This window comes from Arachis duranensis, chromosome 5, assembly GCF_000817695.3.
Source record: "Arachis duranensis cultivar V14167 chromosome 5, aradu.V14167.gnm2.J7QH, whole genome shotgun sequence".
Taxonomy (NCBI): domain Eukaryota; kingdom Viridiplantae; phylum Streptophyta; class Magnoliopsida; order Fabales; family Fabaceae; genus Arachis; species Arachis duranensis.
The window spans coordinates 105,188,512-105,206,851 of NC_029776.3; the positions used below are offsets into that span (position 1 = coordinate 105,188,512).

Consider the following 18,340-nt stretch of genomic DNA (forward strand, 5'->3'; position numbering starts at 1 on the left):
ATCAAACATATGACTAATTGAGTCTTATTTCTAATTAATTAGTACAACTAATTTAATTTTTAACTAACTTTAATTTATGCTACTAATTAATACATCTAATAGTCCCCCCTCAAGTTAGAGCATACATGTTGTATGTTCTTAACTTTGACCATGAGAAATTGAAACTGAAGTGCGGGGAGTGCTTTAGTGAGAATATCTGCAAATTGATGCTTGCTTGGAACGTACACTAGCTTGATAATTCCAGAAGCGATTTTCTCTCGAATAAAGTGGCAGTCGATTTCGATATGTTTGGACCTTTCATGTAACGTTAGATTGGTAGACATCTGAATACCCGATATGTTGTCGCAAAAAACCATGGTTGAGTGGACCTCAATGTGCATGAATTTTAGAAAGGCAACGAGCGAAAGGACCTCACAAGCAGCATTTGCCAACGCTCGATATTTAGCCTCGATCGAGCTTCTAGAAACCACATCTTGTTTCTTACTCTTCCACGATATCAGAGAATCACCTAAAAAAGTGCAATACTCAGTGGTGGATCACCTCATATCTAAACAACCACCCCAGTTCGCATCAGTGTACATAGTGAGATTGAATTTGACTTAGAGGAGAAAAGGAGCCCTTGTCCCGGTGCAGCTTTCAAGTAACGAAGGACCTGATGAGTGGCATTCAAATGGGGAAGGCGTGGATCGGACATAAATTGGGCCAATTTCACTACTGCGAAGGTAATGTCTAGTCTGAAAATTGTTAAATACATGAGGCGGCCAATCAATTTTCTATAGTAGGACGGGTCAGGTACGGGATCGCCTTCACCAGCTCAAAATTTTAGATTTACATTCATAGGCGTGGTGACAGGCTTACATCCTAGATAAACCTATCTCTTCCAATAATGATAACGCATACTTTTTTTGAGTAAGTGCGATGCTATCTTTAGAGTGTGCAAGTTCTAAACCCAGAAAAAACTTGAGATCACCCAAAAGTTTAAGCTTAAAAATTAATCGAAGTTTCAGTTTAACGTTGAAAATTAATTGTGTATTAAACTTATGTGATTTAATGATTTAAAAAAAGCACAAATGGTCAAGACGTTTTTATTTTAAGAATGTTTTATACACAATTTATTATTCAATATAAAATAAGAATATTTTTTTTAAATTAGTGACACAATCATTAAAATATATATATTTATTATTATAATTAATTAAATAGACTAACTATTATTTTGATTTTAGTCTATATTTATTATAAATTTATTACATATTTATATGTAATATATTATTATTATTTAAAATACTTACTACTATTATATTACAATACACATTATACATTATGAGTTACTTACATATAATTTTTTTTATATCTAATATACTAATAATAATACTTATTTTATTTTTATGTCTAATATACTAATATAATTAATCAATGATCCAGCATATAATAATACTAATAATTTTTTTAATTATTAAAAAAGTAAGGACACAATGAGTCACACTTGCCTGACAAAACGAAAATAAGTCCAATAGTCCAAACAAAGTAATTGGACATCTCAACATGTAAACCACACTGTCCAAAAAAAAATATAAATCATGTTACAGTGTATGTTTCAGCCTTTCAGCCAAGCCAGTTTTTTCATAAGCCATGATTATAAGCTCTGATCGCTACAGGAAAGAGCAAAGGCACGTGTCCTTAAATAAAAGCACTAAAAAAATATCTGTATCTAACATTTGTACCGTAGTATTCCCCATGGAATATTATATTACAGTTATACACATATCCAACACACTTTCAATTTTAGATCATGTCCTTCTGGAAATTCTTGGAGCCCCATATTCGCATGCGATTAGCTGTTTGCTCCACCTACAATCATATTTATTTGACGTTAATTAAACTCGTATATAGCTTAATTATAAATAACTTGGTGTGATAATTAGCATTACATGAATCATTAATTAATTAAAAAGATCTAAATTTGATTTACCTGCTTGGTCCAGTTGGTCTTCCAAATAATGACTATAAGCACAAAAATCTGGATGATACTGCCACACATTGTGCCTCCCCACAGACCCTATGAGAAATTCTGAAATTTCTTAATAAAGGAAGACACATTTTATATGCATGTGCTATTAGAAGATGCTTAATTATTACCTTAACCCCCAAATGTTTATTGAAACCCAGAAAATAGCCAAGAGAGAGTCCAACAATGTAATGACATGCCAAGTTTATGTATCCAACCATAACTTGCCATCCACTCCCAATTGCCACACCTAATAAAACACACAATGAGGATTCTTTTGTTTTTCCTAATTATATATGCACGAAACACTGATACAGAAACATAAAATTATGTTTGACAAATGAGATATTAATAGAGACATTATGTTTAGAGAAATTGAATTAGTATATTTTGTGTTTATTCTAACAGAAAAGACACAGATACATTAACAAGAGATATAATTTATTTTTTATTATTATATTTTTTTTTCAAATTTTTTAAATAAAAAAATTAAACTTTTATAACTTATCCTAGTTTATTACCAAATAAAATACAAATTTTTTTTATGTGCTTTGTAGGTTTAGTTTGGACTTACCAAAGCAAGTAATTAAATACCTGATATAACTTGTGAGAGACTACTAAGAAGAATGGCTACAGCAAGCAGGTATGCTAAATCGCACACAGCTCTAATCATATCCTCGCTGTTGGTAAAGATGAGAGCTAGATGCTCTTTGCTCAGCAAAACAAAAATCAAGAATAAAATTCCAATGAAGAGAGACTGAGACATTGTCACATAGAATGAGTATTTGGCTGCTCTTGGATGCGACATCCCAAGTGTGTTAGAGATTCGAACACTTGATGTTGGAGCCACAGAAAAATCCATAATTAGTGACTAATCCTAAATATTAAAGGGAATATTTACATTCATATTAGTATCTAATCTTAGCTTGTCCCCTCACCTTATAGCAGTATTGACTCCAAGCATCAGCATGGTGTACCAACCACAGATATTGAAGCTAGAACATAAATACATGTTAGTAGAGAAAAGCATGCACTACAAGAAATTATCTAAAAAATATCGGGAAATAGATCCTCTCTATTTTTTTTAACACTTGAGAGAATAAAGTGTGATTTATTACCTTTAATTCTATATAAGTGGGAGCAAAAATAAATAGGAGGAGTGAGAGAATAATGAAAAGTGAGATTAAACACTGAACACCATCCAATTTTTTTTTTCACTAGAAATGATCAACTTCCAAAATACCGGGCGTTAAACCCTTAATAATTGATTTAGTAACCACTTAGTATGACTTTGGTATTGGTGGCTGAGTCTAATTAAAATCTATTGAATAACTATTTTTTTACAGAAACGTTTAAGGGCCATTAAAATTTATTGTTTTTAGTCATTAATCCAATTTTTTTAGGCTAGTAATTCAATAACATACTTTTAACCCACACTTTTAAACATTAATAGCTAATTACTGAAAAAAAAATTGATACCCTCTAACATTTTTTTCCTATCATAAATCCTATTTATTGCAAAATCGAGCACTATTCTAAAACTGTTTTGTAACAAAGAGAATAGAAGAGATCTAATCTAATAATATTGTTATTTTAAATAACTTATTATTATTATTTTCTTTTTCACTGTTGAAAGATTATAAACTTCTTCAAAATTACCAATTTTTTAACATTATTATTGACTATCTCTACTTATATAAGTACCAATAATAGAGAAAGGTGTATCCTAATTCCTAAGCAATCTAAGTTTGATTGTCTCACCAAATATTATAAGAAGCAAGAGAAATAGTAGGGTTGTCTAGTTGACCAGCAAGCAACACAATGAAAGTACCATTCCATTGCTCCAAGCAATTCATAAGAGATAAAGAAAGGCTTAGCCAAGTAAATGGCCACAAATCTTTGAAAGCCAACCAAGAAAAACCACTCCAACCTTCCTTGCACCAACCAGCAACATACACAACAAGAGACTGAACCAACATGTGATGTTATTGGCCATAGCTAACCCTGTTGTACCCAATTCCATTGCATAGATGAATATATAAAGCAACAGATTTTGTAGTATTAGTGACACAAGTGACATGAACATGATCACATTGACCTTGCTCTGTGCTTGAAGAAATCTTTGAATTGGAAAAACAATAGCATAGGAGAACATGGTGGGAATTGCTTGCATTGCATACTTGCCTGCAAGATTTGCTATTTCTTTGTCTTGGCCAAGAAACTTTAAGATTTCTGTTGCATATATGTGAGTTGGTAAGAGGATTATGCAGGTCATAACTAACACAATCCATGATCTTTGGACATAAATTCCAGTGGATTGAATTTGCCCTGCTCCATAAGCTTGTCCACATAGTGTTGCTAATGCAGATGACATACCAACCTGCAATTTTTCCATCAAATTTCTTCATCAATAATAATAATAATAATATATAACAATAAACATTGGTATCAAGGACTATATATATATCTTTCAATAATTAATTTAATAATCTGGTTTTAACTACTAGACGAAAAGGTGTTACCTAGATTATTTCTTTATCAATAATAGGTTTACCATTGTAATTATTTTTTAGTGAGAGTACATAAAAAAAAGTACATAGTATATAAGGTGTAATAACTCAACAAATATTTTCTAAAGGGGATTTTTCATCCTCTCCAATAATGAGAAGAACCTATCTCTCTCCCTCTCTTAATCCTTTCTGATTCATCAAACTATCAACATCACAGCTTGAACAGCTTAGGGCATGAGATTTTCTTCATGGTGCGGTGAGCGTGGAGAACAACCAAGCTGTGAATCAAAAAAAAAAAAGAAGAAAAAGTTGCGAATCCAATTTTGCCATTCTCTTTCTATCCCTAATTTTTCTTTCGACATTTTCTTTCCCCCATTCTTACCTCTTCCTTCAAACTCATCCAATAGAGTTTGATGAGAGGCTATTTCGCAAGATTCTTTCTTGGTGAACATAGCTGTTCCGATCAACGAGTTAGAAGGAAGAAGATCTGAATCCCTATTACTCTGTGATTCATTGATTTCTCAAAATGGCAAACATGGCAAACAGATCCTCCCATTGCAGAGGTCGTGGAGCTATATTGGCTTGCTCTCATTGCAACAAGCAAGGCCACACAGAAGATGTATGCTATAAGAAGCATGGGTACTCCTCCCACTTCTACCAATGGCAGCAACATAACACCACCATCAATCACGTGATCACTGAGGGGCATGATGATATACTCAGTGACAAACAATTCCAGCTCAATTGTCTCCAAGAGAACATTGGAATATCAAGATCTGAATTCACTCCAGAGCAAAGATTTGCCTTGTTAGAGTTGATCAAAGACAAAAGTGTGCAGCAACAACCTCATAATGCAAATCAAATTTTGACTAATTCCATTCACACTTCCACTCCAGGTAAAACCATTGCATTACATTTTAATGCGAGAATTATGAACATTATCACTCCAAAATCTGCACTATGGATCATTGATTCCGGTGCAACAGATCATGTGACTTTTGACTTAAAAGATTTTGCAAGTTTTCAAAATATTGATCCAATCAATGTGATATTGCCAAATGGAACCAAAACTGTTAGCACCATCATTGGCACAATCACATTTTCTAAAAATTTTTTTCTCAAAAATGTTTTATACATTCCTTCTTTTGATTTTAAATTGATATCTGTGTCAAAGTTAACCTCAAACTTACATTGTCAATTGTTAATCAATGATAAGTGTTGTGAGATACAAGATAGATCCACATCAAAAATGATTGGCATTGCTGAGTGTATAGAAGGGTTATATACAATGAGTAGAGAACCAGAATTCTCTCATTTTCCCCCTTTTCCAACAAAGCAAGCTTCATTGGCAGTAACTACTACTACTACTCATCCCACCACACCTTCACACAGTGAGCACAACAACATTTGGCATCTTAGATTAGGACACATACCCATGCATAAATTAATTTTTCTGAAGAAGTATTATCCTTTTATAGATAGTATTACTTCAAATTTTCCTTGTGATTCATGTCATTTTGCAAAACAAAAGAAATTATCTTTTAATCTTAGTACAACTAAAATAAAAGATTGTTTTGATTTAGTTCATATGGATATCTGGGGTCCTATTTCTGTCCCTTCCAATGAAGGACATAGGTATTTTTTGACTGTGGTGGATGGTAAGAGCAAATTCACTTGGATTTTTTTTATGAAAACCAAATCTGAAGCATCACAATTGGTTATTAATTTTGTGAATTTTGTCAGAGTACATTTTGAAAAACAAGTTAAGTGTATAANNNTTCCGATCAACGAGTTGGAAGGAAGAAGATCTGAATCCCTATTACTCTGTGATTCATTGATTTCTCAAAATGGCAAACATGGCAAACAGATCCTCCCATTGCAGAGGTCGTGGAGCTACATTGGCTTGCTCTCATTGCAACAAGCAAGGCCACACAGAAGATGTATGCTATAAGAAGTATGGATACTCCTCCCATTTCTATCAACAGCAGCAACATAACACCATCATCAATCACGTGATCACTGAGGGGCATGATGATATACTCAGTGACAAACAATTCCAGCTCAATTGTCTCCAAGAGAACATTGGAATATCAAGATCTGGATTCACTCCAGAGCAAAGATTTGCCTTGTTAGAGTTGATCAAAGACAAAAATGTACAGCAACAACCTCATAATACAAATCAAATTTTGACTAATTCCATTCAGACTTCTACTCCAGGTAAAACCATTGCATTACATTTTAATGCGAGAATTATGAGCATTATCACTCCAAAATCTGCACTATGGATCATTGATTCCGGTGCAACAGATCATGTGACTTTTGACTTAAAAGATTTTGCAAGCTTTCAAAATATTGCTCTAATCAATGTGATATTTTCAAATGGGACCAAAACTGTTAGCACCATCATTGGTACAATCACATTCTCTAAAAATTTTTCTCAAAAATGTTTTATACATTCCTTCTTTTGATTTTAAACTGATCTCTGTGTCAAAGTTAACCTCAAACTTACATTGTCAATTGTTAATCAATGATAAGTGTTGTGAGATACAAGATTGATCCACATCAAAGATGATTGGTATTGCTGAGTATATAAAAGGGTTATATACAATGAGTAGAGAACCAGAATTCTCTCACTTTCCCCCTCTTCCAACAAAACAAGCTTCATTGGCGGTAACTACTACTACTACTCATCCCACCACACCTTCACACAGTGAGCACAACAACATTTGGCATCTTAGATTAAGACACATACCCATGCATAAATTAATTTTTCTAAAAAAGTATTATCCTTTTATAGATTGTATTGCTTCAAAACTTCCTTATGAATCCTGTCATTTTGTAAAACAAAAGAAATTATCTTTTAATCTTAGTACAACTGAAATAAAAGATTGTTTTGATTTAGTTCATATGGATATCTGGGGTCCTATTTTTGTCCCTTCCAATGAAGGACATAGGTATTTTTTAATTGTCGTGGATGACAAGAGCAGATTCACTTGGATTTTTTTTATCAAAACCAAATCTGAAGTATCACAATTGGTTATTAATTTTGTGAATTTTGTCAAAGTACAATTTGAAAAAAAGTTATGTGTATAAGGACCGACAATGGGCCAGAGTTCACTCTAAAATTCTTTTTTGCATCAACTGGAATTTTACACCAAAGCTCTTGTGTGAAAACACCAGAGCAAAACAGGATTGTAGAGAGAAAATACCAGCACATTTTAGGTATTGCTAGAGCACTACTATTTCAATCAGGAATTCTACATTGTTTTTGGTAATACGCAGTTGCTCACACCATTCACCTAATTAATAGGTTGCCCAGCACTAACCTGGATAATGCTAGTCCTTACGAGCTTTTGTATGGTAACTTACCTGACCTTTCATATTTAAGAGTATTTGGTTCTCTTGCATATGCCTCCACATTAACAAATTCAAGAACAAAATTAGACCCAAGAGCCAGAAAAACAGCTTTTCTTGGTTTTAAATTAGGAACAAAGGGTTTTCGACTTATTGATTTAAAATCAAAGGAAATTTTCATATCCAGAAATGTAATTTTTTATGAAACTCATTTTCCATTTTTGGACTGTGCAACAACTTTTCACCTACAGGCTGCTTTTCGTGTACTCCGATATTTAAAAGGCCGACCTGCAACTGGTCTCTTCTTCTCCTCTACTTCTAATCTGCATCTCACTGGATTTGCCGATGCTGACTGGGCTACCTGTGCCGATACTCGTCGCTCTATTTCTGGTTATTGCTTCATGCTTGGGAACTCGCTCATTAGCTGGAAGAGTAAAAAGCAAACCACAGTTGCCAAGTCCTCTGCAGAAGTTGAATATAGGTCTCTTGCTGTTGCTACTTGTGAAGCTAGTTGGTTATCTTTCTTAATGGATTTCATTGGCTTGCCGCTTCAAAAGTCTATCACTCTATTCTGTGACAACCAGTCAGCCATTCACATTGCCAATAATCCCATTTTTCATGAAAGAACTAAACACATTGAAGTGGACTGCCACATTGTTCGTGAAAAGCATTTGTCTGGTCTCATTCATCTTATGCCAGTTCGTTCCAAGGATCAACTTGCTGATTTTCTTACCAAAGCTCTGCCACCGGGTCCTTTTCTTGCCAATGTTTCCAAGCTAGGATTGTTAGATTTACACAATTCTAGCTTGCGGGAGGGTGTTACCTAGATTATTTCTTTATCAATAATAGGTTTACCATTGTAATTATTTTTTAGTGAGAGTACATAAAAAAAGTACATAGTATATAAGGTGTAATAACTCAACAAATATTTTCTAAGGGGAATTTTTTATTCTCTCCAATAATGAGAAGAACCTATCTCTCTCCCTCTCTTAATCCTTTCTGATTCATCAAACCATCAACATCACAGCTTGAACAGCTTAGGGCATGAGATTTTCTTCAGTACTTTCATGTTTTTTTAAATTATGGCAGTGATAGTGAGATAGGCTATAATCTCATAAGAAATTCAAAATTTATGTTCAAAGAAAAGAGTATTTGAAAGTAAGTCTAATTATTTTTATAACGATTATTTTTTAGGCGAGTCCTGGAGTAACAGTTGAGTTCTCTGTTGTGACTTTAAGGTCACAAAATTCAAACCGAAATCAATTACTGATATAATTATTAAGTTAGACTGCCTATATTATATTCTTTGGGTGCGACGCAGGATGCTCTATTTTAGTACTAACTACTCTTTTAAGTGTAGTTATTAGTATAAGATGAGGACTAAAGTTTAAGGGAATAAAGTTACATATTTCTAAGTTTTAACCTTATCTTTAATTGTGTGTTTTGGGAACATAGACATTAATTAATTAAAAGATGTAGCAGCAAGTTTGGGAAGAATGGGGAGAAGCAAACCAGCAAAGTAAAATAGATGGCACTGATTACACCAAAGTAAAGAGATATTGAAGAGAGAACAATGTCTCCAAGATGGCCAGCATATATGTTGAGTGATGAAATTGTGAGAAAATTAAAGAGTGATGAGAGTGCCATTGGTGCTGCAATCTTCCATAACTTCACTGTCTCTATGCGCAACACAAATTTGACATCCTTGAAGCTCTTCACTGCCATGTAATCAGCCTCTGAGGTAGATTCTTCCATAACCAATAATGGTGTCTCCTCCATTCTTGGAACTCAGTAAAGGGGTGATGAATATTTTGTTATGAACTTGCAAACAATACTAACTAACAAACCTTATGTGATCATAATTTGTTTATAGTCTTATCTCAATTATGAAAAGCACTGTGTGGCACGTTATCTCAAAGTGATTTTATCATGGAAGTTGGGCCTTCATCATCATGCTATAGTGTTTTGTCTTCTTAGATTTTAGCGGGAGCAGTTAGGATTAGAATGAACTAATCCACATAATTAGTATGCTTAATCACCTTGACTAATTACTTAACTATCATTGATTGATTGCATAAACTATAATCAATAGTTGATCCCGTTATAAATAGAAAAATGTGTGATTCAACCACACATTCAACTTACATCCTTATTTATTTATTTTGCAAAATACAGAATATTTATCATTTTAACTAAATTTTTATTAATGTGTTAAGAAATTCATGTAGGAACATATGGAGGGAAAATCAACAATATATAGAATAGATCACATAAAAAGATAAATAAGTAGTGAAAATAGTAGAAAACTTAAAAGAAAACTATATTAACAATAATTATATAGCCGAAAGTCTTAAAATATATTTATTAATAATAATATTCGGTTCTTCGGGTTCCGAACAGGTCGGTGGAGCTCTAGGGATGTGATGGTAGGAACCAGTCTTGATCTGGGTCTAGGGGATGAGGGCGGAGACTTCACAACCTCCCGAGCCGCTACGGTATGAGGGGGTGCCACCTGCAATGACATTTCGACACTCAAGTCAGAGATGGTACAGATGGCAGTGAGAATAATGGGATAGTGACGTACCGTGGGAGAGGGGTAGGACCCTTCCCATATATACTTTGTCAGTAGGGCAGGTCCCACAGGGGAGGTCCCTTTCCTGGAAGCTTCTTCTCCCAGCTGTCGCATAACTGGCTACCAGGGAGTAGGTATCCGGGTTGCAATCCGGGTGCATGAGGCCCGTCGGGTCGGCTGCTCGGATTGGTTCGGATAATGCACCTGCCGGACTGGGCCGGAACAGTGCCCCCCAACATGGCGGCTACGGCCATAAGCGCCATTGTTGGCGCGTTCTATTCACATGTATCGTCGCTTGGTCGGTGTGTCATTAGTCGTGGTAAGGGCGTACCCCCTACGTGCGAGTGAGGCTCGTCACCTCGATCCTTGTGTCGACATTTAATGCTCTTGATGGCTGATTTAAACCCTGCGTGAAAAGTCCACTTTACCCTTGTCTTTTGCGCTTCCTATGCGTTAGTTTCCACTTCAGTTTCCCTTCTCCCTTTACGTTTCTAACTTCCCCCTATCAACACGTTCCCCTCATTTTCTCTCATTTCTCCTGCAGTTCTTTGCTTTGAGTCTATCTCTGTGCTGTCTATTTTCTTGAGATTTACCCAATTCTTCTTTGATTTATCCAGTTCTTCTTTGATCATCACTCTCCTGGTAAGTTTCCTTTCTCCTTCTCTTCTTATTTTAACTTTGCATTTTATGTTGTTTTTCTGCATGTTGCTTCTACGCCTGTATTGCCTGTTTTGCATTGCATGCTAGGATAGTTCCAATATTAGGCAGACATTAGGGGGTATCCATTTTGGGTTTTGGCTTTTTAGGCTTTGTTTTGGCTATAGATTTAGCCGTTGTTTGACTGTAAATACTGGATAGGCAAACTGTAGTTTCTGGTGTTAATTCCAGTCTCCCGACCTCATAGACTGACTCTGAGTGGTGCGCCACTGTAGGTATGGCCCAACGTCTCATCGCGAGGGTTCCCATTGCGAGAGCACCCTACGACCGATATGCTTGGGTGACCTTGGACGTGAAGGATATCCCCAATCAGATGTCTTTAGAGGAACTTGCAGTTGAGGAGTTCCGACAAGCTGATTACCTCTATGGAGGAGGCCCCGAAGAAGCTAACTACGAGGTTTTCATTCCCGCTGACCACGAGCGGATATTCCATCTAAACCTGCACACTCCCCGGATCGCCGATTGGATCTGGGTATACAAAGCGATGTTCACCCATTTGGACATTCACATACCCTTCTACCCTTTTCAGATGGCGCTGCTAAACCGATGCGACGTAGCACCATCCCAACTGCATCCAAACAGCTGGGCTTCTATCCGTTGTTTCGAGATGGTCTGTGAATATTTAGAGTTGTAGGTCTCCGTTGAGGTTTTAATGTTTCTCTTTACCTTAACAAACCCTTCTAAAGAGGGAAGGGTCAGGAAAGGCTTCATGTCTTTCCGGTCTGTACAAGGTCAGAGGATTTTTAGCCTGTTTGAGGATTCTTATCATGGTTTTAAAGATAAGTACTTCAAGGTCTATCCCACCGAAGGTCGGCATCCCTTCTGGTTGACCTTGGAGGGGAACGCTGTATCCCAACTTATTGGAGTTTCGGGGCAGGTGCTAACACCTTCACAAAGGTGACATACAAAGGGTTGTCTCCCGAGAATAAGAAATTTGCCGACGTTCTGTTGGCCATCTTTGGCAAGAATCATGTTAACCCCCATCTCCTCATGGGTGATCAGGATATGGCTAGGAGTTATATAGGTGTGTGGTCGTTTGGTTGTTTGCTCGTGTTTGTTATTTTTCGTTGCTTGATTAACCGTTTTGCCGACTAACGAGCTTTCGTCCATTGTTTCAGTATTAATGGCTGGCGAGCAGGTTGGACTCGATGCTTTATTCAACACATTTCTGCTCGAGGGCAGCGATGACGATTTCGCCACCCGTACTAATGAGGTGCCTCACCCTTCTGCTGCCGAGGCCGAGGCCCAGTCCCAACCTACGCAAGGAGAGGCAGCTGGGACCAGCTCTGGTCTAAGTCCCCGACCAGAGGTCGAAACGGAGGGTGGAGGTCCTGAGGTTATCGTCGTTGAGAACCCGAGGAAAAGGAAACCGTCCTCCAGCCTTGAGGGGGTCCTCACGGTGATGGAGAAAAACTTTGATGCTATTAGCTTTATCGATTCCCAGCTCCTATCTGGTACAGGGGACTTCTTCTTTGGTGGGGACCTTGCTTCTCAAGTCAAATGGGTGTACTGCACTTTGCTCCGAGCCGCTGCCATAGCAAGGAAGGCAGAGACCATCTTGGCGGGAGCTCAGAATCTGGAAAACAAGCTTCAATTGTACGTCAGCGCCAATGAAAAGTATAAAGTAGAGGTGAAGTTGTTGCAGGCACAGTTGGCTGCTTCTGAAGAGAAGGTTAAGACTTTCGATGCTGCCGTAGCGCGACTTACCGAGCGAGAGCTTAGCTTGGAGGGCCAACTCAACGCTGCTCAGGGTTTGAAGAAAAAGTACAAGAGACTGTGAAGTAAGGTAAGAATGCCATCCTGGTGACCGAGGAGGCGATCAAGGCTCAAGTGAAGCTGTTAGCTCCCGATTTTAATACCTCGGCCGTCAGCGTCTTTAAAACCATTAAGGATGGCAAGATTGTCGATATCCCAAAAAAGTGATGTAATCTCACTTGTTGTATCTTGTTTGGATTTTTATAATTTGTGTAGATCTTTGAATACTTGAGTAGTTTTAGCGAACTTGTTTACCGTTTTGTCGGTAGTTAACAAATTGCTTGTTTACCGTTTTAACGACTTGCTGCTGTGTTTGTTTACCGTTTTATTGGTAATTAACTATTTGCTTGCCCTTGCTTACCGTTTCGTTGGTAATTAACGAAGCCAGATCGAGGCTTTTTTGTTTGAGTACCTGAAACTTGGCCTTATTTAGTAGCCGTTTGTTGTAGCGTTTGCGACTTCAGTGGTTCTTGGAGTGATCAGTCTCGGGATGCCGTGTCGTTATGGAATTGGTTACCTTTACTTGGCAAAGTAATTTGAATAATTTGAATAATATTAAAATATGAAACGAAAAAAGAGAAAACTAGCGTAGCCTTAACATGATTATATCATGATGAATTGCAAATAAACAACTAATGGGAGGTAATGCAATATGAAGTGCAACGAGTCATACTAAACCGGTACATCGCCTGCCCGTCGGGTGTACTTCGGCCTCTAGGAGAATAATGTTTTTAGGTTTCTCGCGTTCTACGTTTTGGGAACCTCCCTTCCGTCCAGTCATTCCAGCTTATAGGCACCACTGCCGACCACTTCCTGTATGGACCTTCCCAATTTGCAGCCAACTTCCTTCTCCTGGTGTTGGGAGACCCACGTCGTTGTGTCGCAAGACTAGGTCATTCGGCTCAAAATCTCTTTTTAATACGCTGGCGTTGTAATGTAGGGTCATCCTTTGTTTCAACGCCGTCTCCGACAAGTGGGTCATTTCCTTCGTTTCGTCTATCAAGTCCTTCTCCACGACTTCCTCAACTCCTCCCAAGCATAGTCGTGGACTTGGTTCCCCAATCTCTACATGTATTATCGTGTCAACCCCGTAAGTGAGTCGGAAGGGCGTCCCCTGGTAGATGACCGCTGCATTGTGCGATAGGACCAGAGGACCGATGCTAGCTCGTCTGTCCAGGCTCCCTTCTTTTGGTCAAGTCGCTTTTTGAGGCCTTGTAGGATGATCTTGTTTGTTGCTTCGACTTGGCTGTTAGTTTGGGGGTGCTCAATGGATGAGAATTTCTGCTTGATGCCCAAGCCGGCGAGAAATTCTCCAAATTTTTTGTCGGCAAACTGTGTCCCGTTGTCCGAGATGACGACCTCTCCAATTCCAAATCTGGCTATTACTTGTCTCCACATGAACTTTCGGCAATTTGTCGAGGATATGCTGGCCAATGACTCGGCCTCCACCCACTTGGTATAGTAGTCGATGGCGACAATTAGGTATTTGACCTGTTCAGGTCCGACCGGAAAAGGCCCTAACAGGTCGACTCCCCATTGGGAGAATGTCCGGGAGGCCATCAGTAGGCTCAGTTCAGCCGCCGCCGCTCTGTAAAAGTGGCGTTCTCCTGGCATCTTCTGCATTTCCTCAAAAACTCTTTAGAATCCACCATCATAGAGGGCCAGTAGTAACCGGTCCTGACGAGTTTTCAAGCTAAGGCCTTCCCTCCGATGTGGTGGCCGCAACACCCCTCTTGGACTTCGCTTAACACGTAGTCCGTTTGGTCGGGGCGTAGGCACTTCAATAGAGGTTGGTTGAGCCCTTTCTTAAACAGTTGGCCTTGTATTATTGTGTACTTGGCCGCTTCTCTTCTCAGTGCCTGCGCTGTCTTTTTGTCATCAGGGAGTTTACCATTTTCCAGAAAGTCGGTGATCGAGTCCATCCATGAGGGGGAGTCATCCGCCCGGGTTGTATGCAACGTTACTGTGGGCCCTTTCACCAAACCTTGAATAAGAGATTGGTTACCCGTTCCTAGCTTTGTGCTCGCCGGTTTTGATAGGAGATCATCTCGTGCGTTTCTCTCTCTTTAGCTAAATTATTATTGATTCTAAATTTTTTAATTTATTAAAATATCCCTAATAACAAATATCTTTAGTTAAAATTATTTTCTAAATTAACCTTATCACAATTAATATTAACATAAAATACTTATCTAAATTTTCAAAAATTCCATAATTTATAATTCGTCTCATAATTCATAGTTAAACTTATATAAAATAAAATTCAACAATTCTAACGACATATGTATTAAAAGCTTTACTATTATCCAAATTAAAGTTACAAAGAAATCTCAAAAGTTAAAACTTACTAGCAGCTGCAAGCATACATGCACAATTCTTGTACAAGAACGCAAACACATCAATAAAATGGAATCAATAGTACAATAGAGAATAGACAGCCTTACACATAGAAAAATGAACACAATTATCAAATATGATGTCTTCTCCTTCATTGGTTCCACATTTCTTGTGCAAATTGATCCCTCCATTTACCCCAAGCATCGCTCGTCGCAATATGGAGGATCGTCCCACCATCTACGCCAAGCATATTTTAATCTGCTATCTCATCAATAGGATCCACGACCATCACTCTTTTAATGTGATTATGCAAAAGACAACATGCAATTATAACTCTTCATTGAGTCTTAATAGGATAAAATGATATTTCCCTTCAAATTTTTCGTCTTGCTTTTAATACTCCAAATGCCCCTTTCAATGACATTTCTAGTTTGTGAGTGTTTCATATTAAAAAGTTCTTGGGCTATACGGGGTTGATTATGTGGATTAAACTCACTCAAATGATAATTTTGTTCTCTATAAGGTGCTAAAAATCCTTCACAATTCATGTATCCACTATCCAGCATCACATAAGTAGTAATGACCTAGTGTGACATATAAAATTGAACAAAATTAATGAAAGATCAAATGGTTACTTTGATAACATACTAAAGTCTCAATAAAATACCTTGGGGAACACTAAACCCATTGCGAAATAGTGCAACTCACAATATCCTAGAATCCGCAGTCGAACCCTCCCAACCCACCAATACATAGATAAATTGTATATCGGGAGCAACCACTCCAAATACATTGGTTGTTATGTCACCTTTTCTGTTTCAATATCTAGGTTTATCAGCCTCAAGGATATTAACTTTGATATGGGTACCATCTAAGGTTTCTAGGCAATTCTAAAATTAAAAAAAAAATCAATTAACTCAATCCTAAAACACACCAAGCATATTAGGTTTAATAACATTAGTAAGATAAATTACCTTAAACCATTTCTATCGTTCATCCATTCTATCCTGACTAAATGGTTGAGGTTTCTTTTGTAAGAGATTATGACATCTCAAAATAGCAAGCAATACATCATTAAATCGCCTACTAATTGTTTCTTCATATCTCACAAATTGTCTTTTTATTATTCTAATTTTGATGTCATATACTATAATATGTAAAAACATGGCAACTATTTTTTCTACACTCATATTCCTACTTGGTTCTACCCTTTCAATCCCTCTAAGTATGTTACACAATGCATAAAAGGCACGTTTATCCATTCTTAGGTTTTCTATATCACTAAAATAAATAATCCTACTGATATTAACATCCATTACTACTTGCCCACTATAACTATCAACCATTTTCTTTTTATTTTTTCTCAATTGCAATATAATCAAAACATAGCAAATCATCAACAACTTAATCATAAGGTCATTCATTAATTCAAAATGTAAAATTAAATAAGCAATAACTCTCATTTTCTGTTTGAGATCTATTCTGTTAAAAAAGAGAAAAAAACATTAAAATAATTGAGGAAAATAGAACTTAACACCCACTTAACAAGAAGATTATAATTATAGACCATCATCATCATCAGCAAATTGAAAAAAAAAAGGAAAGAAACAATGCTTAACATCAATTCCGTGCAGGATATTGTTGTTCTTACAAGTGTGAGTTGTGAAGTTTGACATGTGTTAAATTTAAAAAATTCACATATAACCAAATCATGCTAAAAAATTCACATGAGAGAATTTGCACTCTGACAGTTACATGTTTGTATAATATCAATGATATGCATGGATTATGAATTTTAAGGCAGGTAATTTTGTATGCAATGGAATAGAGGCCTCAAATGACAAGAACAATCCATCCTTATGAGGAGCAACCTGTAGATACAATTCCTTGCAATTATGTATAGAGAGACAATTACTTTCTGTATAATGCAGTTCATTGCTCCCATTTGCAAGACCAGATAAGTACTGTTTCTGTACTTACCCAAAGGAGGACATCCCATTGTACAAGAAATATTTGAGGACAGACATAGTCCATTCTTCAAAACCTGTGTAGAATTGTAAGGGTCACAAAGTAAATCATTTGGCAAAGATAGATATACTGTTTATACATTATATGAACCCTATCATTATGGTGAAGCCATTGTCTTCTCCGCATATGAAAGCCACTATCTGCCATAACTCAAAGGAGCAAAACATCATCTTTAGCATCCTATTTATGTTTTCCAAGATTTGTTAAGAGATAATATACATACAAATAAACCACATTAGGCAAATTACTAATTAATAATTTTAATAATAACTGTTTGATAGAGCATTCTGTGTTGTGGATACATGAAGTAATTTTCTCTATGGCTTTTCTAACTTCAGTCTCTTGATGAAATTGTAAAATCAGATATTTCTTAATCCAGTTGAGCACGTTGAGCATAATGTGTAGCCGGGAAAATTACTACAAAAAAGAAAAATTGTCAATTTTAGCTTCTCTATTGTATGTATTCCTTTGCATGAAACAATCTACAAATAAAATGGTTGCAATTAGATACTAGGAAGACAAACCTTCGTAGAAGGGAAAACAGTTGCAAGCACAAAGTAATTCCCTGTGACAACATCGTTCAACGTCTTCCCAGTTTCCAAGTCGCCGTAGCATCTAACACATTCATCAACTAATGACTTAAGAGGATTCAATTGCACACTTCTGTTCATTGATGAAGCAATTGACACCTACGATAATCGTTGCATCATGTATGATAAAACTTTTCTCAAACCATAGCATAACAACAATAACACATGATCACAGAAGGAAGGAGAAGAAAGAAGAAGAGAAATAACTACCGAGAAGAAAGAAGAAGGAAGGAGAGAATGAGAGAACAACTATAGAAATTTGCAACTCAATTACTCATATACTAATCAACTATTGTTAATTGTACTCGTTATATTTTTTTAGAAGCCATATGAGTCATATGGCTGGCTTCTATAAAGATATAACACGTATAATTAACAAATGGTTATTGCCAAATCCCCCCTAACACATCAAAGAAACTCTACTACTCTTGTCTTTTTTTCTGCTGCTTCATTCAACATTTTGTTATGG

At 36.6% G+C, this 18,340-nt stretch overlaps 2 protein-coding genes across 2 annotated transcripts; both read right to left on the reverse strand.

Annotated features, from left to right (window-relative positions):
- Window positions 1-1,728: 1,728 nt before the first annotated feature.
- Window positions 1,729-2,827, reverse strand: LOC107491121 (protein DETOXIFICATION 35-like). Its single transcript, XM_052261368.1, has 4 exons — window positions 2,603-2,827; window positions 2,140-2,258; window positions 1,973-2,059; window positions 1,729-1,851 (listed from the first exon to the last, which is right to left on the reverse strand). The coding sequence occupies exons 1-4, from the start codon at window positions 2,814-2,816 to the stop codon at window positions 1,786-1,788; spliced, it is 486 nt and encodes a 161-aa protein (XP_052117328.1). The 5' UTR covers window positions 2,817-2,827; the 3' UTR covers window positions 1,729-1,785.
- Window positions 2,828-3,881: 1,054 nt separating this feature from the next.
- LOC127739663 (protein DETOXIFICATION 34-like) lies at window positions 3,882-9,694 on the reverse strand. Its single transcript, XM_052261878.1, has 2 exons — window positions 9,385-9,694; window positions 3,882-4,388 (listed from the first exon to the last, which is right to left on the reverse strand). Exons 1-2 carry the CDS (start codon window positions 9,649-9,651, stop codon window positions 3,882-3,884), a joined length of 774 nt encoding a protein of 257 aa, XP_052117838.1. The 5' UTR covers window positions 9,652-9,694.
- Window positions 9,695-18,340: the final 8,646 nt, after the last annotated feature.